This window comes from Sturnira hondurensis, unplaced genomic scaffold (genome assembly GCF_014824575.4).
Source record: "Sturnira hondurensis isolate 20B ecotype Veracruz unplaced genomic scaffold, ASM1482457v3 Scaffold0022566, whole genome shotgun sequence".
Taxonomy (NCBI): Eukaryota; Metazoa; Chordata; class Mammalia; order Chiroptera; family Phyllostomidae; genus Sturnira; species Sturnira hondurensis.
Genome location: NW_028095197.1, coordinates 11,633,985 through 11,660,504, shown reverse-complemented (window position 1 = coordinate 11,660,504; position 26,520 = coordinate 11,633,985). Strand labels below are relative to the sequence as shown.

The following is a 26,520-nucleotide window of genomic DNA, read 5'->3' as shown; positions in this document are numbered from 1 at the left end:
TATTGTTAATATTAATTTTGGGGGTGCAGTAATGCAGGAGAATGTTCTCATTTTTAGTACATGCACGCTGAAGAATTTAGAGGTGAAGTGTCATGTCTACAACTTTCTTTCAAGTGGTTGAAGGAGAGAGAGAAGCAAACCGTTAACAACTGGTACATCCAGGTTAAAAAAAGATTTCAAAAGAACTTGATGCAGTCTATTTCTTCATTACTTCAAACATTCTTCTTTTGCCATGATCTTGGATCACTTTATGCTTATAAGCATACACTGTGCTCCTTAATGTGCTAAATTAGACTGAAATCTTTAAAAGCAGCAAAGGAAGAAGATTGCTCTGCAAAGCTCTTTAACATAAGAGAACTTCTAATTTGCGCAGAAGTAGAAATGAAGTTATGGTAAAGTGGGAGAGAAAGCCACGCATGCAATAATAAAAAGAACTTTCCTGGAAGTCAGAAAATCTTTGTGTCCAGCACTTAGCCACTGGAATGTGAGTTTCCTGGTCTCCTTCATTAGCCTGCTATGCAGGTTCAGGAGAAACAGGATGTGAAAGTCTTTGTAGACTGGAAACCAGGATGCAAGTGGAGCAATTTTTGTTATCAGGCCATGGTGATGTTCTTTGAGCAGCGGCCCTCAAACTTTGTCATACCGAACAAGCAACTGGGAAGTCTGGGTAAAAGTACAGCTTCCAGTCCTGCCCTCTTGAGATTCTGACTCAGTAGGTCCAGGCTGGGGCCCAGAATTTACTTTGTAAAACCACCCCAGATTATCTGGGCAAAGGGATCTGAAAACCACACTTAGCTGCTGTGTAGGTTACTGTGATCTAAAAGCCTCGCTACTCAATGCCCATGATGGGCCAGCAACATCAGGAGCGCACGTGTCTGGGAGCTTGAAAATGCACACTCTGGCCTCACCCCAGATCTACTGAATCTCAGTCTACATTTGTAATGAGATACCCAGATGATTCCTTTGCACATTAATATTTGGGAAACATGAATCTAAAGGGCAAGACTTATTGGCAATCTTTTTTTGCCTTGGTCACTGATTCTCTGCCTGCTTTCAGACAGAATTGGGGTAGCACCTTTGCCATTGCTGGCACCTTTAACCTCACTTAACTCTTCTCTCTGCTTCTCTTTGTTTCTAGCCCCATAGTCCTAACAGATCTTGATAAATATAACCAGGCAATTATAATAAAATCTATGCCATTAACAGGCTAACCAAAGCATACTGTCTTGGGATCTAAATCTAGTTAAGCTAGGCATGTGATTTCTTTTTCTTTTTTAGTGTGGTGAAGTAACATAAAAGTTATCGTTTTACACATTTTTAGGTGTACAGTTCAGTGACATTGAATACATCCAGAACTTTTGGTGTATGATGTTGAATAAGTCACTTAGCCTCTCCAAGCTTCATTTCATTATCTTTAATGTATGGATAACATTACCTACTCCTGTGAGTAAAATAATATACAAATGTACCTAGGACCCATAGACGATGCTCAATAAATGCTAATTTCCTTCCTTTCTTATATTTAAAGCAGGTTTTCAGACAGCCCTGGATGTGCGTAACGAATAACATCTACAGAAATCAACTGATAAGAATCTTAAAAGCATATATAAAAATCTACATATTCTGGGCACATCATTGCCTTAGAACAGGGCAATTTATAAGTAGAAATATTCTATATTCTACAGAATCAGGCAATTTGAAACAGCTCGAGTCAACAGCAGCCAATTACATTTTGTTGGGGAAATTATATTTTGGAAAGCAACCACCCTTTTGTGTCCATCATTTAGAAATTCTTGCATTGACTATATTTAGATTATTTTATAAATGGTTGAAGTACAATCATTATGCTCATATTGATAGCTTTCAGAAATGGTGCTTTCAACCTGGGGGCTCATGCAGTTGGATGAAGCATTGGAATTTCATTTGTGTACAGATTATCTTTTAAGGAGAATGTGAAATTGAAAACGGGTTACATGAGGTAAACTGAAAAGATTAGTTTAGCTTCAGAATTGGACTATTAGAACAGGGGAAGGGAATTTAAAGATCCTCTCCTCCAGCACTCTTATTTTACAAACAAGGAACTTCAGTTTATATCCACAGACCTAGTAAGTTGTCCTCAATCTCATGGTGAGTTACTGGCAAAGCTGGGACCAGAGCCCAGGTTCCAGACCTGTGTCTCGTGTCACATGGCCTTGAAGAGTGGGTGACACTTCAGCAGTGTAGGTGATGACGAAGTGGTTACAGGGAGAGTGAGAGCACTCCAGGTAGAGAGATCAACAGAATTCCATAGAGCCTGACTCTGAAACCAAGAAACGGATGGCTGTGTTTAGGAGTGTCACAGACTGGGGAGGCTGGAAGGACAGACGAAGAGGAAGGTTTGTGATGGGAGAAGAGTCTTGGATTCTCTCTTGTAACACAGAATATCAGAAGAGAGGTTTAGGAGTTTTACGGGGTGGGAGGGACTTGATTTTATAGTTTATGTGGCTCTTCCATCTTTGTATTCTCTTGTAGTCTTCACAGCAACCTCAGGGAGTAGGTATTTTACAGATGATGGTCTGATATTCAGAGATCATGTTCTTTGCAAAGCAACGATTTGAACTCGGGCTCTGAATGGAAAGGCTGTATAGTCTGATTCTTAAAAGCCTGAATTTTAAGTCTGGAGATGGGCAAACTGGATTCAAATCTTTCTGGCCCCATTTAGAAGCCGTATGACTTTGAGAGGAAAAAAATAATAATGGCCAAAATTCAGTGTTTATATGTCAGGGTCTGTTATAAACACATATTATTTATTTAACCCAACATCTCTATGGCATACCATATGTCGCCATGTATAATGTACACTTTATTGTCCAAATGTTTGAGGGAAAAATGAGTGCATATTATATATGGGCAGTATTAATTCTGTAACTATGACAATGTTTTTAATTCTTTTATTTATGCGTATGTGTTAAAAATAGAACTCTAGAAAGCAATAATGATATCCATATGCAAAATAATACCCTGGAATATGATCATCGGATTTGTTTCTACATATAAATAAATAAATAATTGAATTAAAAATTTAAATGAAAGATTTTTTTCCCTTAAAGTTTGGACCAAAACCATGGGTGTGCATTCTACATGGCAAAGCATGGTATATTCTATTATCATAACTATTTTAAAGCACCCCCCCCAAAAAAAAAAGAAAGGAAAAGAAGAAGGGAAGGGTGTGTGTCTCAGTAGAAAATAAGGAACACCCTCCCCCCAGATTCCCTGTCTCCTGATTTATACCATAGTCTCAGCTCTTTGGGTCCCACTCGTTCCCTTCCCACTTGTGATACTGTGGTAGACTCAGTCACTATGGAAAATATTCACCTTCTCCCCTCACCTTCTTAGGAGGAGTCTACTTCCCTCCCCTTGACTTTGGGCTCACCCATCAGACTCACCTTGGCCAAGGAGATATAAGCAGATATGACAATGAAACTTGAAACTTTTTCCCCAACAAACCCATTCCAATCAGTGGCAACAGCGAGAGAATCTTCACACACAATCTGGGGACCTGAATAATGTAGAAATGGGAGTCTCCCATCTACTGATGATAAACTGCACCGTTAGGTTAACGCCCAGCTTGTAAGACCAATAAGTACAGTGGCTAATACAAGTTCAGTAGATGTATTCTTGAAATATCTTATGTAAATCACCCTTCTGTACATTGAATCTCATGTTAAATGCACCAAAGGGCTATTTAAGGAAGGGCCGTGTTGAAATTTTTCACAAATATTCACCCCCTTGTCCCTGCGTGGACTTTTTGCTCTCCTGGGTGTTCCCAAACCATGGTGTACCTGGGTACCTCCCTGCAGGGCAGCATCACCACGGGAGGGCATCCACATGACAATGACAATGACAGTGTTAAAATGCTTTCCATCACTCTTTATTTCAAAAGTGCTTTGCTAACAGACTAATCTTCACAACATTCAAGGGAGGTAGATAAGTATTACACCACTTTCACAGATGGAGAAACTGAGGCAGAGATTAGTACGTTTTGTTGAAGGGCATAATCGATAGCACAAGGAAGAAAAGAACGTGTCGTAGCCACAGATCCCTGGCGACCTTTCCCATGACTGCTGAATCCCACCAACCCAGCAGGGGCGGACACAGTGTGGAAGCAAGTCATGGTGGTTCTGCTGGTCTAAGGCTACACCTCGCCTTGCTGATACCAGGTGTTGAATCTGCTGTCCCTTGGCAAGTACTTCGCTCACACACATTCTCACAGGACTACATCTCTAAAACAGGGAAGAGGGGGATCATTGTAGGTACAGACGGTGGGGGGGGCGAGAAACAGGCCTGGGAAGGAGGACGATAGAAGAGAAACCAAACTGATATCAAAGTGAGGGCAGGAAAGAACAGGAAGACCACCTGGGAAACAGCCCAACACCAAGGACAGTTGCAGCAGCAACGGAGTGTCATTCCATTTGAAAAGCTCAGACATCCAGAAATGCTATTAAAGGGTAATTCTTAGCAATGACATTACCGAGCTACTCTTCATGGCTTTGCCAGATACAATTATCAGGTCCTTCTGACATTCCCAGGAGGCAGAGCCATTCCTTTCTCCCGGTCCAGACCGAGTGTTGACGTGATTGATCTGACACTGCAGAGGCTGTTGACAACTCAAATGGACACATCCACCAGGCTGCCTGGCTTCCTGGTCTCTTTCATCTTTAAAAACAAAATGCATTTTAAGATTCTGCATGCCTGAAAAATCCCCCAAACATTTCCTGAATTTGTGATGCTTCACAGGGTAGGATCCCATGTCTGATTTGTGTCAAGGGGCCATCATGGGTATCCGCGGGGCTTACCAACCCCTCTCAGCCCATCCTCCTTTAGACAACATGAGATATTTTCAAAAAGGAAATCTGTGGATGCCAACTGTCTAGAAAAGAGCTGAAGTGCAAGGTAAAGAAATAACCTTTTCGGCTCTTTCTAGTATGAAGTCATTATAAGAGATGGTGACTGACACACCACCAGCTGCGATGGAGGTGATGATGACAAAGGCGGTACCCAGTGAGTGGGGTGACGAGGACCCAGCAGGGAGGGGCTGAAGTCAGAGGAACAGGTGAGAGAGGCAGCACAGGCAGCTGAAGAGGCAGAAGTCAGAGGGAAGAGGTGAGAGCCAAAGAGGAAATGAGGGGAGGTGCCAGCGTGGTTGAGGCTGAGTGGGAGGCAACTGCACTACTCTGTGTGTAGATCTCCCTTAAGACGGGTCAGGGCCAAAAATGCATCTTTTGTTCCTTTGTGTCAAGAGGCAGGATCATTCTTTCAAGGGTCTAACTTTAAACTTGACCACTTCGCTCCGACAAAAACAATCAACTGCCAAGTCTGACCGATTCCATTTCTGCAAAGTCCTTCACCTTGGTCTCCTTGGTTTTTACTACAGCCTCCTCTCAGTCCTTCTATGATCTCATCCTAACCAGGAACCTCCTACCTCATCTCCCAGACTCCAGTCTTCTCTAAACTCAGTTCTGTCTTCTAATCTTCCTCCTGGAGCCCAGTTCTGATCAGGTTACTGCCCAATGTGGAAAGTCTCCATGTTCTCACTGCCTCCCAATGATCTCATCATCTTGACTCTTCAATGGGACTTTGCATCTGGTGGAGTTTTCTCTCCTTTATAAATCTCCACCTGCCCCAAATGCCAGCTCTGAAGATTTAGCTTAAATGTCACCGCCTCTGGGAAGCCTTCCTTCAAGTTGCTTAGCTCCCTGCTCTGAGCTACCAATGCACTTGAAGGCATGGGCTAATCAAGTACACGACAGCTGTGTCCAAGTCTTCCCTCTCCTACTGGGCTGTGTCCATGATTTGGCAGGACGGAGGATGGTGAACAGGGTCAATACTTATGTCAGTTCTTTAGAGAACCTACCAAGAAATAATTATTGCATTTCCTTCTCAGGTAAGTAACTGCTTAAAGTGAAATGAATTGAGATAGACCTGTTCTTGAATGGAGACACTGATCTGGCTCTCAGGATGTGACAAATGCACCATGTGCTCAGAGGGACGGGGCAGGGGCAGTCAGGTGAAACTATCTCTTTTCGTGTCAAGAGACCTGGGACTGAGGTTCTACTTTGCCATTCCCTAGTCAGGTGGTTCTTCTCTCAGCATTATTTCCTCACTTCTGCATGACCTCCCACGATTAAGGATCGAATGAGAAATATCTGGGAAGTCTACCCCAGTGGCCATCAATCCCAGTCAGGTATCATAATCCCCCGAAAAGCTGCCAAAAACTATAGTGGACCAGGCCCCAACCCAGGCCAAATGAATCAGAACCCCCTGGGAGCAAGACCCATTGGGGTTACTTACTTATTAAATACTGTTTCTACTGCATAGCCAAGGTGGGAAATTGCCACTAGAAACTCATCAATGCCACGAACAGTAGAACAAGGTGTTTTAGGTCGCTGGCTTAATTATCCTTGATTAGTTCAGTTAAGAATGAGTTTGACGCTTTTATAGTTCCATTATGTGGCTGAGCCCTTTTTTGTTCTAAATTGTTGTTTGTATGCTTAAGTGATCAATTCTGAGCGAAAACCACCCAACACAATGCTGTACACAAAAAGGTACCTAACTTTCATTTTGTTTTTGAGAAAACATCTGAGGGTCCTCTCAAACCTTGCTACCCAGAAGTGTGGTGACCGGACCAGCAGAAATGGCCTAACCTGGGAGCTTGTAAGAAATGTAAAATCTCAGGTCCATCTCCAGAATCTGCCTCTTCCCGGGATCTCCAGATGGAGCAACAGGTGAAGCAAAGGCAAACTTTTCTCAGTTCACACCTGTGTCCCCAAGGCGGTGGGATGGCACGAAAGGTCAAGTTTGTCTCCTGTAAGCCATTGAAGTTTGGGACTTTATCCAGATACCTCTTCACTAAAAGGTCCATTTGGTAAAAACTATGGTAAGAACACAAGTCCTTAACAGGATCCCTACTCTCAAAGAAGCCTAGTCTTCACAGCGTTCCTACAAATAACCAGTTCCTCTAAGAGACTTAAAATATGATAACATACACAATAAAGTGATGCCCATTTGCTTTATGCAGTGCTTAAATGATGAGTGTATGTGTATGTTACTGAACGTACAGCCCCTAAGACCCAAATTTCAAAATAATGAAGGAGGGAAGCTTAGCCAGTGCTGTGAACTATGGACCCGCACCCTGGGATAATGATGACGCAAGCAGCACTCCTTCAAGACTGTGCGGACCACACTACAGTCAGGGAGTTGTAGCAAATTCTGAACCTCATCTTGACCAACTCCCTTGTTTTCTGGAGAGGAAAGAACACAGCCAAGGATTAAAAGGTACCTGAGGTCAGAGAGCGCTGGAGGCAGAACCAAACGCAGAATTCAAGCCCCGACTCCTAGTCCTGCACTCCCTGTGTGGCCTCTGCCATACCTACTCCTCCTTCCCCGGCACATGGCCTTGGACTTCCATTCTCAGAAACTGCTGACCGGCCTGGGCACCTAAGTGTCCCTTTGCTTCTGCCAGATACTGCTAGGCCCAACTTCCAGGGCTGTTTTTTTAACACTAGGCTACAGGAGAAGTTATATCACAGCTCAACCAAAACACCCACTTGTCGATCCCTATTTCCAAATGTATTGGTAATGGATTCTTTAAAAAGCCCCATGCTAACTGCGTAATGCACACTACATAGCATTGCTATTAGCAGCCCCAGAAGCACGGCGAGGGAAGGGTCCCTAGGTGGCTAAGGGTCAAAAACAGGGCAGCTGCTAAGTTGGTAGCACGAAGTAGGGAGGAAAGGACAGAGAGAAGGCCCAAAGGGGAGCACAGTGGGGAGGCAGCACCTTTAAAGAACATACACAGTGTGACTATAAAATTGCAAGTCTTTTCTTTTAATAAACCAAAATGACAGAATGTAGAAATCTAAGTGAACACTTCTCCCTCCAAGCCGTTACATTCTCAGCTTTGTGGGAGACGTTATATGAACTCCTCTTTGGAGAAAGACCTTAAAAAGGAAGTTCAGGAGCCACATCAGAAAATATCCTTCCAAATGTCGGGCTGTTTCAAATCAGAAAGTCCACACTCAGAGGATGCCACTGAGTAAACGAACAAGGCGCCCCGGCTCTCGCAGAGGTTCCTAAAGACCTCTGCCGCGCGGCAGCCAGAGAAGCGTGGCAGGGCCTCCCGGGGCGGCCGAGTTCGATGGGAGGGCGTTCGTTTGGGTAGAAAAGTTCTGCTGTCTGTTAAAAAAAAAAAATCAGCCACACTCCTTTATAGTCACACTTGCATTTGATTTAAAAAAAAATACAACAACGACACTCACACATGGTTCTTGTGTGAATTCTAATTAGGAGACATGACATTCAGAATCATAGCACTCATGGTGATCATTTTCAGAAGACTATAACAGCTTCTTTGCCATGTAAGAAGGTGCACCTGTTTACCTGAATGTTTTCTTAAATAAGTGACTACCACCACGCTAAGTGTCCTACTTGTAGCTCTGTTACAGGTTACTGACCGCGAGTCCGCGTTCCAGACAGTCTTTGCCAACACGGATTAATCCCAAGGGAGCCACCCCCACAGTCTTAGGGTGAATTGGGAAAGGGCCGGTTAAATGAGGAAACAGGCCACTCCTTGGTAAAAGTTTGTAGTTTTCTTTCCCAATACATCTTCTTTTTATTGAGAACTTCCATTTTTATCCTGTGTTCCTCCTCTGCCATCTCACACTCTCGCTCTATCTGCTGGATTTTGGCCACATGCACCTCATTCATTTGTATCAGCTGCAGTTGTAAGATGGACATTTGTTGATGGTGTTCTTCCTCATGCATCTTTTTTAAAGCACCTTCCTGAGAGGTTTTGCTCCTGTAGTTTTTATTGGCTGTTATTCTGACAGCTGAACACGAGGGTTCAGGTTGAGAGGTCCCCTCACACACTGGAAAATGTATGAACTCTTTCTCATCATCGCACAGTTCTCTATTTGAAACAGCAAATGATTCTGAAAAACAGTAGCAGAAAACATATGTTCAAAGATTTTACAGGCAGAGAGTAAATCATCCTATTTCAACGACAGGGTCCCCCACTACCGGATGCATCGGAAATAGCATCTGCTTTGGCCTGCATGTCGACAGGGGCCCTTGCCACACCTGACTCTTTAAAAACCCGTAAATCCAAAGCAAGCGTCCCTGAAGACGTAATGACAGTGTTTCATGGTGTCATTTTAAAACTGCAGACGACGGGAACAGTGGTCAGCAACTATGCATATCAAGAATCGATGACCTTGCTATGTGGATGTTAAGTTCTGAACTGAAGTGTGTGCGCAGCTCTGAAGGGGCAGAAGGCCACAGTTCGAGGCCAACAGATTGGGTTCTCCCCCCGTCGGATCTCCCTTTCCCACTCTCGGTGAGCACGCGTGCCACACCCCGCGGGGGCCATTGCTCCGTTTCCTGGTCACTTCCCTCACCCTGAATAATTATCTCATGAATGTTCTTCCTTGAGAAGTGAGTCTACCCCCCGCCCTGGCTTAACTTACCCAGCACGCCATTTCTCTTCAGCCTCCCACCTCTGGCTGTTAAGTATTCAGATCCAAAGAGACACATGAAAGTCCCTGTTATGTCACCTGTCCCTAGACACTTTTTGAATTTTTTGTCCCTCTATTCGTTTCTGAACCATCGCCCTCCCCTGAATTTTCTGCAGCTTCCTCTCTGACTGCGTCTTTTCAATGTCCTTTCAGGACTGAGACTCATGTTCCACCAACCTCTTACCTTTTCATATTCCCCTGAGGTACTTCTATTTGACTGTTTTCAATCCACCCTAAGTAACTCTCATAATCTGGTTCTAACCCTCCTTTATCTTTCTGGCTTTACTCTTCAAAATACCCTGTGCACCCTTCAATCCTACCACAAACCAGTCCTTCTTAAAGGTCATGCTTTTTTATAGAATTCTGACTCACTGCTCTGTCAGCCTGAAGTTGGGCTTCACTACCTGTCCCCGAAGCTCACCCAAACACACAGCCCTACTCCAGTCCGCCTTCCACCCCTCCCCTAACCCCTACTTCATTCGGGATCAATGCCACTCACTCTGTGGAACCTCAGCTCCGCCCCCCCCCCCCCCCCCCCCCGCCTTTCTCTGTACGGACTCTCCTATTACTACACTTAACACATACAGGGTGGGGGAAATGTAGGTTTACAGTTGTTCATGTGGAAAATAACACAATTATCAATAAGAAATAATACAAAAGCAAACTCCATGATTTATGTATGTATACCTATAAACCTACTTCTGCACCCTGTACTAGTATTATTTTGGGACTATGCCTTATTCATTTCTTTTATCCTTGGGACCACTGACTTTGCCTGGTACACAGTGAATGCCTTGTAAATATTTCCTGGCTGAAGCCTTGAACAAACATGGAAAAGAGCAAATGGATACAAAATGATGCCATTATCGGTGGTGCCATGTTTGCAGCATTGTTCTTATAGGACAATGAGATTAGTATCAATTGGGGAGTTTCAGTAAGGAAACCACTAACTCCTCAAACCCATGGAGTCTTCTAGCTGTGACTCCAAGGCTTTCTTGGGAAGTTTCATACCTTCAATAATGAGAATTGTCTCCTTGGAGGAAAAATGCCATCAATTTATTCACCAGAGTTGGCTACAATATCGTGTCCACTCCTTTATTCCAGAAGATGGGATGCTGGGAATGTGAATGGTTAGTGGGGGAAACCTAACTCCTAATCTCCTGTCAACAAAAGGAAAGTGACTACTGTTTAGACGATTTCATTCCAAGGGGTCAGATAACAAGCATCACTAGTCCCTCACTGAGGTTAAAGAAAAGGTGAAAATCTTACTTCTCAAAGAGAAGGTGAGAAGAGAGTACNCCGCCCCCCCCCCCCCCCCCCCCCCCCCCCCCCCGCCTTTCTCTGTACAGACTCTCCTATTACTACACTTAACACATACAGGGTGGGGGAAATGTAGGTTTACAGTTGTTCATGTGGAAAATAACACAATTATCAATAAGAAATAATACAAGAGTAAACTCCATGATTTATGTATGTATACCTATAAACCTACTTCTGCACCCTGTACTAGTATTACTTTGGGACTATGCCTTATTCATTTCTTTTACCCTTGGGACCACTGACTTTGCCTGGTACACAGTGGATGCCTTGTAAATATTTCCTGGCTGAAGCCTTGAACAAACATGGAAAAGAGCAAATGGATACAAAATGATGCCATTTTCGGTGGTGCTATGTTTGCAGCATTGTTCTTATAGGACAATGAGATTAGTATCAATTGGGGAGTTTCAGTAAGGAAACCACTAACTCCTCAAACCCATGGAGTCTTCTAGCTGTGACTCCAAGGCTTTCTTGGGAAGTTTCATACCTTCAATAATGAGAATTGTCTCCTTGGAGGAAAAATGCCATCAATTTATTCACCAGAGTTGGCTACAATATCGTGTCCACTCCTTTATTCCAGAAGATGGGATGCTGGGAATGTGAATGGTTAGTGGGGGAAACCTAACTCCTAATCTCCTGTCAACAAAAGGAAAGTGGCTACTGTTTAGACGATTTCATTCCAAGGGGTCAGATAACAAGCATCACTAGTCCCTCACTGAGGTTAAAGAAAAGGTGAAAATCTTACTTCTCAAAGAGAAGGTGAGAAGAGAGTACTTTGGTGTCGTCCAGAGATAATGAGTGTCTCCCTAGGAACCCCTCCCACCTCCAAGGGCTCTGGCCTCTACTAGATATCCCCCCTTATGCTGTCGCCACCGCCAGAGCCTCCCAGCCTACATCTGGCAGAGAGCACTTGTTAAAGCACGAGGTCTAACTACATCCCCTTCAGGCCCCTGAACACGTTGAAGGCAGAGACCCGCTTGCGTTCTTCCCCATAAGGAAGCCAGCGAGGGCCTGGTACCCCGCTGGGCATGTAGGAAACACACAGGGGCTGCACTGGCTGCAGTGGGCCCTGCCCCTCCCATCACAGCACAGCCAGGGAGAAAGAGCAGTGTGTTCTGAGCGGCTAGCTGAGGCTCCGGACCAAGGAATGGGAAGCACTTAACGCTAAGAACAGGGTCCCTCAGATGTGAGCATCAATTGTAAAGTGGATTACCTCATCTATTTCCTTTCTACTCTGAGATCTGAAAGTGCCTTCTCTGAAGACTGGACACATTAGGTATTTTTTGGTACCTTTAGCCTCTTTTTGCTTTGATTCCATTCCAGAGGATATCCCTGAGTTGGTGCCCTGACAATTGCTCCTCTCTCCCAGTATCTAAATGCTCATTTTCATCTCAACGATTCTAGGCTTTAGGGACCTGATGATGATGATGACGATGAGAGCAGCTACTATTTTACAGGCATTACCTCATGTAACCGCACAATGAACCTCTGAAGGATGTATTATTATAGAAGACCAAGCACAGCATCCAAAGTCATTTGGCTAGTTGAAAGAACCAGGATTCCAATCCAAGTCATCATCATCTCAAAATCCACACTCAACTATTACAACACCTAGCCTCTCGCTGCTTCACCTGCTCAGCTGATCGCCTCTGCATCTTAAAATGCAGACCCCAGAGTGTATCCACTACAAGACCATCTATTATTAAGAATATAGATGCAGATTCCGAATTTTGGTCTCTGAATTTCTCTCTAGAGCTATGAACATAAATACAGTATGTTCATGTCCAGGAGCATAGAAATGACTATACTTTAAAACTATTCTTTTTAGTTTAAATGTGGGGTAACATGCATACTTAAAGGAGAAAAAAGGCCAGGAAAAAAGCCAGGCCTCTTGAGAAGCACTGGCAGAAGCTGGGGCTTATACCTAGAGAAGCCAGACAGAGTATTAATTAACTTTCACACAAATATTAGCTCCAATGAATGGAAGCTAGTGTTTGGATGGGGAGAATCTTCTCTTAACTGGCAAAACACTGGCCTGGGAATGGCAGCCTGCTGCAAACACACACCACATGATCTCTTTCCCAGGAAGAACTAAGCCACCTGCAGTAGAAAACAATGCAATCTTGTGTAAAATGGATATGAGAGCCTAAGGGCTTTCCTGGGACGGGAGAACACAGTCAGGGGAGTGTTCTTTCATTTGGGCAATTCCAGCAAATGTAATATCAGCAGGAAAAACCTACTGTGGCAGTAACAGAAGGGGAAGGAAACGGTGTTCCATCCAAACCACAGCTCTTCTCTACAGAACAGAAGAAATGGGACTGACTGGGAGAAGGAGTTAAACGAGAGGTGGTGGATGCGCTCCGTGGAATACTGCGCACCCACTACGAGAAACAAATCAGACTTGCACGCTGCAATGGGAATAGATCCTAAAAACATCACTCCAAGTGGAAGAAGGCAAGAAAATGGTAGCGATCGCAAGATTTTTAATCTATGTAAATTAGAAATATATGCACACAAAAGAGCAATGCCTGGGAGAGAAAACACAGCCCTGTTGGGAAGGGTAAGGGACAGAGAAGAAGATGGAAGTGCTGAGTCGAGGTAAAGAGGAAATAACTATATAAGCAACACAAAAGGGGGGCTTTTCGAAGGCCGGGGATGCCGTGTGCCATCCCTGGCAGTGGAGCTGGTCCCCTGCACGTGCGTTCTCGCCCCCAAAGAGTAGGTTGGATTAAATAGTGGCAGTAGTGGAATCGATAAAGGAATGTTTGTGTTACTTAACTATGGCTTTGAGTAGCCATGTTTACGTGATTCAAATGTAGCTTTATAGTAAATAACAGCATGGGAAATTAAGTAAAAATTCTCCTACGATGTTTAAATGCTACCTGAAAGCTTAGTTTGCTTAAACAGATTTGCCATTTCGTCATCCCACCGCCCTGACCCTTTCCAGCAAGTTTTGGGGCTCCCCTTAATTTGTTCTGCGAAACTGCTCCCCAAGGATAGCCTCGTTTGTCTTAAAATGGAAGATAGGTGTCAAAGCTGAATCACTGCGCATCATAAATCTGCAGAATATAGAGTGTTTTAATATATTTAAGGGATAAATATTGGGGCTTTTTGGATGGGAAGTCCAAAAGTACATTCCTAAGTGTTAAACTGTCATTTTAAAACTACTGTGTTCGGATGCAGATGTACGTCTCAAGGAAGTCGCTGACAAAGCTAATAACACCCAGGGCGCAGCGATCAAGATGACGAAGTTGGAATCATCTCACACAGAAAACTTGTTGGAGGGAGGCCTCTAGTGGAACCGTGGTGCCCGGATCCCAGCAGTTCTCTGAGCACCTACGTGGGGCACGTGCCCTGCGACGGGTTAGAGGGTGCCGTCCCACAGCAGTGGAATACGAGCCCCAGGTGCCATTTCAATGTTCACGTGCCGCATTAGGGGAGTGAAAGGGGCGACACTGACTGTGGTAAAATATTTTTAAATCCCATGTGTCTAACATTATCACTTCTACCTGTAATCAACACAAAAAATATTAGTAAGAGATTTTACATTTCTTTAGGTACTACGTCTTCAGGATGCAGTGTGTGTATTTAGTTGGCCTACCCCAATATCAAGGGCTTACTAGCCACATGTGGCGTGTGGCCACCGTACTGGGCAGCAGCGTTAGAAATACTAATGAAAGTAAAACACACACACACACACACACACACAGGGCGATTCCATGTGTCCAAATACACCCCATGTAATGAGAGCCACAGCCTATTGCAGGTTTTCAACCTTTTCCCCACCAGGACCCAGAAGGAATGATGGACAATTCTAGCTTTATTTTTGTTTCCTAAAAGTCAGTTCAATACAAAATGAGTGGGGTAATCCCAAAACTGTCTTAACGTATAGAAGGAGTTCCAGTACCTTATCTACTAGTGTTAATAGATTGCTTTGGACACACTCCCCAACTGACAAAGCCCCTGACTCTTTACCGCCCTCTGGAGTTGATCTGAAGACAGAACAGGTAGCCTCTGGCTGTACTTCAGTGATCACCAGCAAAAAGAGAAGTTTCATGTGTCATGTGTACAAGCATCTGATTTCATATCAGTCTCTTTTACAAGTTAGTGTCTAGCAAACGTCACTACAGAAAGGACACTGTGAATCCATATTTATTCCCTTCTTACTGGAAATTTATAAACTGCTGATGACTACATGAATTAATTATATCATTTCCTCCGAAAAAGAAAGAGAAAAACACATATAGGATGAACTTTCTAGATCCTATCCTAGAATTTGAAAATGGGGAAATAAGACTGCCCCCTTCGAATAACCCTATAATTGGGGGCGTGTGAGAGGCAACTCTGTCACACATTCTCTCCTTCTCCCTCCCTTTCTTCCTCTCTAAAAATAAATAAATAAAATTTTTTAAAAAAGAATAACCCAATGAAATCAACACCCAGCCACACAGATGAAAGATTTGCAAAGTGAACTAACAGCAGCCCACACCAGCATCTTCCTTGGCAACGTGTCTCAGGGAACATTGCAACTTGAAAGGCAGCCCTGCTGATTCGGTCCTTGCTCCCTCCTCCAGGACCAGTCCCTTCACCACCTCACAGGGACTGAATGGCCAGTATGATAGAGAGTAACCAGCTGAAGCTACAGATATCTCCAAAACAAGGACACTGTCTATTAGCAGCGGGCCTCATTCCCATAGAAGCAGCAGTGAGAATGGGCAAGACAGAGTTGGCAGTGTCCATATAAACACTGTTTGCTGGGAGGTACTGTGACTTGAGACTCAGGAATCAAAATTCAGACACAGGGCTGCTACCCTGGAAAACAATGCATGATGTTATGACCTTAAGCACTATGACCACTCAGTAGGCTCCCTGGATTTAGCCTTGGTTAAATGATCAACCAGCAAACTTTTTATTGTAATTTAGATTCCCAGGATAATCTGCCTACAGGGGAAAAAAATGAGCTAACCAAAATGTTACTCAGTTCACTAGGCTATTTAGCTTTTCACTCTATGCAAGTAACATCTGTGACTTTTAATTAGCCAGCCCCCCAGAGCTCAATCTCCTCTGGGGACACTAATCAGTGAATTTCTTATCCTGCAAACCAAAAATCAGATTTCCTAGGCAAACGCTTGCTGGGTCCTTAGAGAACCTTCCGGACAGACTTCTGGCCTTCCCAAGAATTATTAAGTGTGTCTCCTGCAAATTACAATGTAACCTGGCCATTCTTATTATAAAAGAGGCAGGAATTATTGCCAATTTATCTCTATGCATTTTCCCACCCTCCTTGGGCCTGGAGACATCTCAAGAGCCCCTTAAGTCCAACCTTTTAAAGCTGTGACACACTAACTAGCATTACTTCCTCGATTATTCGACAATCTTCTCCTTCTCTAAGAACCCTATATAACATTTTTCTCTTTTCAGTGAAAGTACATTAAAACTAAAATAATTTTCTGCAGACTTTCTTAAGTTCCCAGAGGTGCCACAAACCACAACTACTTCACAGTATTATAAACGGGGGGGGGGGGGGGGGGGATGCGGGNGGGGGGGGGGGAATGCTGGTATTTAATCTGGGTGAATGCTAAATAGCTGTTTGTTCTGTTAGTCTCGCAACTTTCCTTAAGTCTGAAATAGTTCACTTTTTTAGTGTGGCCTTTTGGATGCACACCATAGGTCCTATAGTGCTTTGCCCATTATAGGTCCTCGAAAAACATTTTTAAAAAAAGCTTGAGTGAATGAAATAACATCTTCAAACAAATCCACTTTAGCATATTTGAGATAGCTCAAGATAAGCAACTAAGGCACTTCATTAATGACACCTATATTAACGTAGCCCCTTAGTTTTCTTATTCCGCAGTGATAATGGAGCTAAAAGAGCTCTCCCCAAGAGAGACAGCACAAGGACATTAACAAGTGCTTTTGTTTTTTATGTACTACGCGACTTGCATGTCCCATGCAATCCGGAGATTTTGAATTGGGAGAGTCAAGTTTGATATGAAAGTTTCTTTTTAATGAAGCCTCTTAGGATTAAGGGTTTTAAAATTCAAGCGTGGAACAGGTGCCAGTGAGAACGCACAAGCCGATACCTGGGGCCGCGGCGTCCGGGTGGTACTCGGCCTCCTCCTCCGGGGGGCTCTGCAGGAAGTAGAGGGGCTCGGGCAGCATGCTGGCGATCTTCTCCTTCCCCAGGACGTGCGTGCTCAGGAGGGGGCTCACGCTGCGCTTCACCTTCTCTCTCCTCTCATGGGCCATGATCTTTTTGGTCCGAGCCTTGATGTTCTCCCAGCACTTCTTCAGCTGTTTGAAATCCCGCAGCGACACGCTCGGCTGAGAGTTGTACTCGTGGGCGAGCGCCTGCCAGGTCCGCTGCTTGAGCGCAATAGTTCGCGCATCGCTTTTCTTACACTCCAGCACATACTTGTACTTTTCCACTAACGCAAGCAAGATGCTCTTCTCCAACTCTGAGAAGTATTTGGCGGGTTTTATGATTTCGTTGTTTTGCATTTTCCACTCTCTTTCTCCCGGCTGTTAGCGATCCTGTAAAAGGAAATTTGAAACAATAATTAGGAACTCCAGCGATAAATAGGTCAGCAAATCACCGAAAGGTAATCCCTGACTGCATTCCCTTGCCTAGAATACAGTAGTACTTTCTTTTCTGTGAATGTTGACTTATGGGAGTCTCAGGAGGACATTCGGAAGTTTACTAGCAACGGGGTTTTACTGCAAAGACGTTCAAGTAGGTCCTTTGTTGTAAGTCTTGGCCATTCTGAGAATATCAGCAAAAAAAGAGAAAAGTTAAACGTCTTTCGTGGAACTTCAGAGTGGGACTCTAGTTTGTTTGTTTGGTTCCTGCTCGGAGACTGACTATTCCCCGCATTCAGAATGTTATGCAGCTTTTCAACTACAAAGCTTCCTCAGAGCTTTGTCACAGCTGAAGACAGAGAAGCCACTGTGTAACCAAATATAACAGATAATGTAAGCACTATCAAGACTTCGGAATCACCCCAAAACGTCTGACATCTCCATCACTATGTGTGTGACCATGGTTACACCCATGCTCCCGAGGGAGCCTCAGTTTCTCCATCTTTAAAGTGAGGGTTTGGAGTCTGTGACCCTTAAGGTGTAAAAGCCACTTTTAAAGCTCCCGAGGGAGCCTCAGTTTCTCCATCTTTAAAGTGAGGGTTTGGAGTCTGTGACCCTTAAGGTGTAAAAGCCACTTTTAAACGTGTGCAAGCCTGTGTAAATAAATTATATCGTTTCAGAGGTGAAAGGGCCTGGGCACATATAGATGGAGTTCAACACCTTGCTTTTCTTGCTTTCTTTTTTTCTGGGCATTTCATAGAAACGGAATAGTACATTATGATGTCTCTCGTGACTGGCTTCTTGCACCTAGCATAATGTATTCGTGGTCTGTCTACCCTGTAGCATGCATCAACACTTCATTCCTCTTTATTACCCAATGATATTCCATTTTATGGAGGTAGCACATTCTACATTTATCCATTAATAAATTTTTATTAAGATATAATTGATGGGGGGTGGGCTGAGATGGGAGTGAAAGACCGAAAACTGTACTTGAACAACAATTAAATAAATAAAAATAAAAAATAAAAAAGATGTAATTGATGTATAACATTATATCAGTTTCAGGTATACAACATAATGATTCAATATCGGGTTGGTCAAAAAGTTCATTTGGCTTTTCCGTACGATGGCTCTTGTAGCACTTAGCTGTCTTTAACGTCATTTGAAACAATTTTGTTAGACTGTATTGTGTCACATCAGCATGCATTTTATAGAAACATCAAAATTGGTAAATGTTTGTGTAGCCATTTTAATATTGAAGATGGAAGGATATATGCAACTTTTTGGCATATTATGCTTTCTTATTTCCAGAAAGGTAAAAATGCAACTGAAACGCAAAGAAAAGATTTGATTTATGCAGCGCATGGAGAAGATGCTGTGACTGATCAAACACATCAAAAGTGGTTTATGATGTTTCTTGGTTCTATTGATATTTTGACCAAATAACTCTTTGCTGTGGGGCTGTCTTATGCACTGGAAGATGTTAGCAGCTACCCTGGCTTCTGCCCACTAGAAGCCAATAGTAGGAGATAGCCCACATATTCAAAATATCCAAATCAATACAGTTATTGGTGGAAATGAACAATGTGACTTTCATTTTATGGAAAAAATCATATGAACTTTTGGGTCAGCCCTGTATGTTTGTGTGTGTGTGTGTGTGTGTGCATGCATGTGTATATATATATATATGTGTGTGTGTGCATGTATATATATACACATGCACACACACACACATATATATATATGTATATAGTAAATCACAATAAGTATAGCTAACATCCATCAAACCACACAGCAACCATTTTTTTCTTATAATGAGAACTTTAAAGATCTACAATCTTAGCAACTTTCAAATAACCTATATAGTATTTATTAATTATAGTCACCATGCTGTATGTTACATGCCTAGGACTTATCTATTTTCTAACTGAAAGTTTGTACCTTTGACCGTCTTCACCCATTTTGCCCAAACTCCACCTCCTGCCTCTGGCAACCACCAATCCATTCTCTGTATCTATGAGTTGTTTTGTTTTGTTCTTTTTAAGATTCCACATACAAGTGAGATCATATGGTATTTGTCTGACTTATTTCACTTAGCGTAATGCCTTCAAGGTCCATCCACATTGCCACAAATGGCAGAGTTTCCTTCTTTTTTTGTGGATGAATAATATTTTATTTTTTATGAATAACATATTATATATATTGTATATGTGTGTGTGATATATATGAGGTCTGTCTGGAAAAAGTCCAGCCATTGTTAATACGATGAGATCAGTTTGCGTGACATCGATGTAACCTGGCAGCCAAGGAGAGTGGACTGGAATGAGTATGCGTGAGCAATGATGACTTCACTGTACTAGTCAGTGGGGGCAGTAGATGCCATTGACTGAGCATGTGTGCTGTGTGGCTGTTACATTCAAAATGACTGCGCAAGCAGAGCAACGAATCTGCATCACATTTTGTGTTAAGCTTATACATTCCTCCACAGAAACTGTTCAGATAATTCAGAAGGCCACAGCTACGGGCAACTGGTGACTGGCAGCTTCATCACAACAAGGCACCTGTTCATGCATCACACCTCCTGCAGAGTTTTTTGTCAAAACATCAAATCACCCAGGTGACTCAGCCCTCCTACAGCCCAGATATGGCACCCTGCAACTTCTGGCTTTCCCCAAAACTAAAATCACCTTTGAAAGGGAAGAGATTTCAGACTGCCGATGAGATTCAGGAGTGTACAGCAGGGCAACTGATGGCAACTGGGAGAACTGTGTGAGGTCCCAAGGTGCCTATTTTGAAGGGGGCTGAGGCATCCTTGTCCTATGTACAATGTTTCTTGAATCTTTTCCAATAAATGTCTCTATTTTTCATATTATGTTGGCTGGATACCTTCTGGACAAACATCCTATATACTATATGTATCACATTTTCTTTAACCCTCTTTTCAATCGAGGAAACCAAGGGCCAGTAAACTGAACTGTATTGCCGAACATCACAAAGATGGCTACTGGAGAAGTCAGGAACTTGCACTGTCCTAATTGTCTGGTATCCTTTTTTCTCTTAACATAGCATATAGCCATTTTTTATTCTGCATAGTCCTTTGAAGTCTTTGTTAACTTATTAGGAGTTACCGATTATATATTTTTAAAAATTTAAAAATAATATTACATTTTCTCCATCTCTTTAAAGGTTTTTTTAAAAGATTTTATTTATTTTTAGAGAGAGGGGAAGGGGGGAGAAAGAGAGGGAGAGAAAGAGAGGGAGAGAAACATCAATGTGTGGTTGCCTCTTGCACTGGGAACCTGGCCTGCAACCCAGGCATGTGTCCTGACTGGGAATCAAACCAGCCAACCCTTTGAATCTCAGGCCAGCATTCAATCCACTGAGCCACACCAGCCAAGGCACTTTCTCCATTGTTATTACTAAAGTCTACATACCTTTTTATTTTAATAAAAATGATATATATTTAACATACATAAATCTGATTTGATCAACATATAACAGTAAAATAATTACTACATTCAGGATAATTAACACATTGCTTCACACAGTTAACTTTTTAGATGTGATGGGAGCACCTGAAAGCCACTCTCTCAGCACATATCCAATATCAAACACGGTATCACTGACTACAGTCATCGTGCCTGTGTACCAGCTCTCTAACTGTATCCATCCTATGTAACTGCAACTTTGGTCCCTGGTCCAACATCTGCCCCCACGCCCTGTCCCTGGTAAGCACTCTTCTCTTCTCTGCTTCTCTGAGTTCCAAGCATCTGGTGTTGTTAGTGTCCCTCCATTGGGGCTCTCACCTCGGGTGACTCCATACAAGCATGGCTCCCTTAGGTCATCATGCCCTCTCCTCCCCAAGGCAGAGTCAGCATCTTCCACACAATAGGTACTTAATAAATGTCTTACCCTGCTGAAATTCTGTGTGTTTTTTGACCTCACACTTTTCTCACCTCTTTTAACCACAGGGAGCTCCCTATGAAAGTCATCTCTCCAACACATTATGACAAGAATGTCACCCAGCAGCAGTGAATGCAGCAATAAAGCAGCTGCCACCTGTCCCCGTTCGTGGAAAGGGCCAACATGCCCCTGCCCTTCTGTTCCCCGAGCCTGGTTTCTCAGAGTAACAGAAAAGCATCAAGACAGGGACGGCACAGTCCATTTAAAACCAGAAAACCCAAAAGAATCAGGAACTAACTTGAAAAGAGTCCCGTGGGTCAAGGATGGGACACCTGAACACCAACAAGGGTGATGAGAACACAAAGATGCAATAAATTATTCTTTTGACCTTCCTGCATGTTTGAAAAGTTCCATAACAAAAAGTCAGGGATGAAAAATGGCTGTGGCCTTTAAATTTACAGTACACTAATTTAAAATCACACTTTTACAAGACAGTTATTCACATACTGTGCCTGGGGAGGGGTTACTGTAGATGTGAATTCCTGAATAGCTGCAGATATGAAGCTGGAGGGGACTTGGCCAGGTCAGAAAGCTTTGCAATTGAGGCCAAGCAGTGTGGGCTTTACCTGAGGACAGCAGAAGCTGGCCAGGGTCTTCCCCTAAGCACCACCTCCCCCCAAAAGTTAAGGTTAGATGAAGTAATACTGTGATCACCATCTCCACATACCAGGTACCCTGTCTCACATTCATCCTGGGCACATACAGTATCAAAAATCACGAGTGTTAGATACATGTCAACAGGAGTTTGGCCTTCTGGCCCTGAGCAAAAGGAAAGGAAAGGAAGTTTACCTTTGGGGCTGTGTCTCTGTACCCCGGGTCTTCCATCATATTTGCTCTACTGTTCCTACAATGACCTAACCCACACCCCTTCTTCCCAGAAGATCCAAAATTAAGTTTTGCCTTCATCAGTACTCCTGTTTCCTGTGGATCAGTGTTCCCCAAACTGCAGTTTATTAACACACATCCCCTACACTGTATCTCTTCTGTATCATCTCTGTCCGCCAAGATGTTTATGACTAAAGTCACTTTCCATAGTTTTTATTATGAAATCGGTAGGTATACTGAATGGTCTTGAGCTACACAGTTCCCAGAGCAGAGTCTGAGCTGACCTCCCACCCAAACTCCTCTGCCCCAGGACATGTCAATACGCCTACCATTCCTTATGTCCCCATTCTTCAAAACATTTTTTAATTTATTTATTTTTAGAGAGAGGGGAAGGAAGAGAGAAAGAGAGGGAGAGAAACATTTATGTGGTAGAGAAACATAGATTGGTTGCCTCTCAAACACTCCCAAATTGGGACCCGGCCAGCAACCCAGGCATGTGCCCTGGCTGGGAATTGAACCAGCGATCCTTTGATTTCCAGGCTGGCGGCCAGTCCACTGAGCCACACCGGCCAGGGCACCCCAACTCTTTTTAAAAATCACTGCTATAAGGTTTGAGAATCTGAGGCACAAATGAAAAAGATATTGTTTCTTGTTTTCTTCTATTATAGATAATGCAATTTTACAGAGTTCATAAATATGTAACATGTTTGTAATGTTACATATTTATGGTTTATATATGTAATTTTTTTCTATCTTTGATAATTTCTTTTAGATAAATTCCTAGAGGAGGAAGCGTTGACACAAAAGATGCAAACACTTAAGACTTTTGTTACATCACCATCTGTCTTCCAGAAATGGGTACCAATTTACATTGCTACTAACAGCATGCCAGCATGTCTATTTCCCCACTTCACTTACCCTTGCTGTTAACATTTTTAAAAATCTGTGCCAACTGTGGAGGTGAAAAATGTCACTTTTTTGTTTAATGATATATGAATTCCAGCTCTCAGGAAAACAAGCCACACTCGGACTGAACAAAGTCCTTGCTATACTTGGTGGAACTCAAATTGCGGTAATTAGTTCTAAGCAATTTACTATTTCTTCCTCAAAATGTACAGTACCACTAGCTGCCACCAGGTGGTGGTGGGCTCATGGGGAGTCGAAATTCACGAGCTCTTGCCCTTAGTGTGGCCAGTTGAGTCTCTAATAACTGCAGTAATAACAACAGATAACTTTTTTTAAGGTTTATTTTATTCTCATTCAAGAGAGAGGGGGAGGGAGAGAGAAAAAGAAACATGGATGCTGCCTGCTAACACACTCCCCAACCATGGATCTAGCCAGCCACTAGGCATGTGCCCTGCCGGGGAACCAAACCAGCAACAGCGAGGCAACCAACTGAACCCTGTTGGCTAGGGCAACAGCAGACAACTTTTATTGAGCCTTACATGGTGGGTCAGGCATTACACTAAGTGTTTAATAGACAGTATATCATTTAATCCTTCTCCAAATAGCTCCTGAGAGCATCATTTGTTACACTACAATATTTTGTTTAAAAAAAAAAAAACTTTATTAAGGTACCAGAAGAAATTATACAACTGTTCTCAAAAGCAAATGCTCAGATTTACCAACACCTGGGGGCCATTAATAGCCTATTAACTAAACAGTTATTTAATCACTAGCTAAGTAAATCCAGAGTTACCAATTTACTTTGCTTAATTTCGTATAACAGCAGGCCTCCCTGGGCCACGTGTCTGCACTCTGCAGGGCTATAAAGGGATTCTGGTGTGAGCCAATGTGCCCCAGAGGCCCCCGTGGATCCCCAGAAACCTCAAAAGTAGGCTGTTTGTCTCCACTAACCAATTATCATTCCTATTTCCTAGATCAGAAAAGTGAGGCGCAGTGGCTTGCCGGTGGTCACAGAAACATTAAGTAGAAGGACCAGGATTCCAACCCAGGTCTTACTCCAAGGCCCTGCTGCCCTCCGCTCTGCTTTGCTCTCTCTTTTCAGAGCTAGTGGCAGCCTCTGGTGCCTTTGCTCAAATTACATGTCAAATTACAGAGTAATCTAATTGTCATCGGGGAAAGGTCCCAGGATAGAGCAATTTAGGGAGAGCTGTGCCTGCTTCTGCCTCACTCCGTTTTGTGGCTCCTCCTCTCCCCTCTCTTCCCCATCACCTCCTCTCTCTAAGTCTTAAACTCGGGGCTCTTAGTCCCCCACTCCCCACCCCCACCCCAGTGTACCTCCCTCACTGCAATCAGCACTCTGAAATGATTTCCGATGTTGATCTGATAAGAATGTCCGTTTGAAAAGTAACTGTAAAGATAATCTGGAGCTTTAAAATGGTCCCCCCCACCCCCCCTCGAAGGGAATGCTGACATTGTGCTTGAGAACTTGGCTGACAGTCTTAAGAAAACAAGCATGTCCCAGAGGGATCCCCAGTAAAAGCTCAATTCGAGGCTAGAAAGCACATTCTAGCTGAAAACGATTCCGCATTGTCCATAATGGGTTATATACAACGTAAGAAGCCTTCCCTGCCGCATCAGCTTTTATGAGGGAGACTGGCCTTACCTGCCCCCAATCCCACTCAGTACAGCCCATCTTTTTTGTCTGCAGTTCTGCTGGAGAGAGTGCCACCGCTCCCTGCATCCCTGTACTCCGGCAAGCAGCCCAGTGACCCTCATCCCGTGGGCCTCCGGCAAGCATTCAGCGAATGAATACATTCTGATATAGGTGTAAAACTGCCTGCTAGGCACAAAATGCGGATCACGCACGATAAAGCAGTCAGTACACGAAAAAACTGCATTAAAGTAAAAATGGTCAAATAAAATAGCAAAGTCCAAATGCAATGAAGCTCCCCCTTGGGCTAGGCAAAGACCCATAGACAGGACTAAATAAAAAAGCTCAATTCCAGAATGATAAAAGCACCAAAAGGGAAGAATAAGCACAATGCCTAAGCACTAACACTGACTAAACCACCAGAAGATGGTAATAAGTTCATGTAACATCCACCTAATGCAAAAAATGTTTGTAACCCCCCTCTAAAATTCATATGTTGAAGCTCTAATTTCCATCCATAGCAGCTGTCTTGGGAGAGTGGACCTCTAAGAAAGTAATTAAGGTTAAATGAGGTCATAAGGCTGGTTGGAGATTAGTGACCTTATAAAAAAGGACCCCAGAGCGCTTGCTCTCCCCTCAACCCTCCCCAGGGCTAAGAAAGAGAGCATGTGAACACACAGGGAGATGGCAGCCACCTACGAGCCTAGAGAAGAAGCCTCAGAATAAAACCTACCTTGCATGCACCTTGCAGGCATCATGGAGTTCCCAGCCTCCAAAACGGTGAGAAATGCATTTCTGTTGTTGAAGCCAATGAGTCCACAGAATTTTGTCATGACAGCCCAAGCTGACTCATACACCATCCCATGATATTTTAAGTCCATGAGGGATCAAACTAAGTCCCAAAATTTGAACAAAGACTAGAGAAATTTGGCCAGATTTTACTTCTACTTCCCTTCCTGGAAAAGGGAGTTCTTTGAAGTCAACACTGAGAAGGGGAACCAGGACTGAAGATCTGTGGTGTTGAGACTTTGGAGAGATGTCAGGACTTCCACGAGCTACTGCTTTTAAGCTGAAGTGAAATGAACCAAAGAACTGGATGCAGAAAACCTGGGCTCAAATCCCGAGGTCAGCACTCACCTCACTGTGTTACTCTGGACAAGCCAAGTAACCTGCAACTCTTCATCCGCAAAATGAGATTAATACCCCGCTCTGCCTTATCCCCTCTGCACCAATGTCCTGCAGTGGGGGGCAAAGAACAAGCATAGACTAGAGCTTCAAAAAACATAGTCCTTTCCACCCCTCCCATCCATATTAAACTGCCTACAGTTGGGCAATTGTCTTGAGTTTCATCTCAAAAATAATCGCCTTCCTCTTCTCGCCAGAAGCAGGAGACACAGATGGGCATTTCTGTAGATGTGATAGGATGTGAAGACACAAAATGCAATATCCAAAAAATACGCTGGCAACACCATGCACTGTATAGACTATCGGTTGTTTCCCATCGTGATTGCGTGACTGCCCGCTGCCGCTGCCCAGTGCCACAGACAGTAATGCAGCGCAGATCACTAGCCCGGGAAAAGAGCAAAATTCAAAATCACAAATACAGTTTCTACTAAGTGAACATTGCTTTTTCACCATCGTAAAGTCAAAAAAAATCCTAAGTTGAACCTTTTAAGTTAGAAACCATCTGTAGATGCAAATACTGACTGGTTCTTTTATTTCATA

The 26,520-nt window shown here is 43.4% G+C and overlaps 1 protein-coding gene across 3 annotated transcripts in view; it reads right to left on the bottom strand.

Annotated features, from left to right (window-relative positions):
• The window catches only part of LOC118979684 (myb/SANT-like DNA-binding domain-containing protein 3), a 123,209-nt gene that overhangs the window by 90,302 nt on the left and 6,387 nt on the right, over positions 1–26,520 (bottom strand). For 2 of the 3 annotated variants that reach the window (XM_037035878.1, XM_037035879.1), the window contains exons 2-3: positions 16,952–17,402; positions 3,895–8,969 (exon numbers count right to left, since the gene is read on the bottom strand). In XM_037035878.1, the coding sequence (XP_036891773.1) occupies positions 8,560–8,969; positions 16,952–17,369 (828 nt within the window). In that variant the 5' untranslated portion in view covers positions 17,370–17,402 and the 3' untranslated portion in view covers positions 3,895–8,559. Of the gene's footprint in view, positions 1–3,894; positions 8,970–16,951; positions 17,403–26,520 lie in introns of those variants that run through there. The other variant, XM_037035880.1, reaches the window with a different exon arrangement.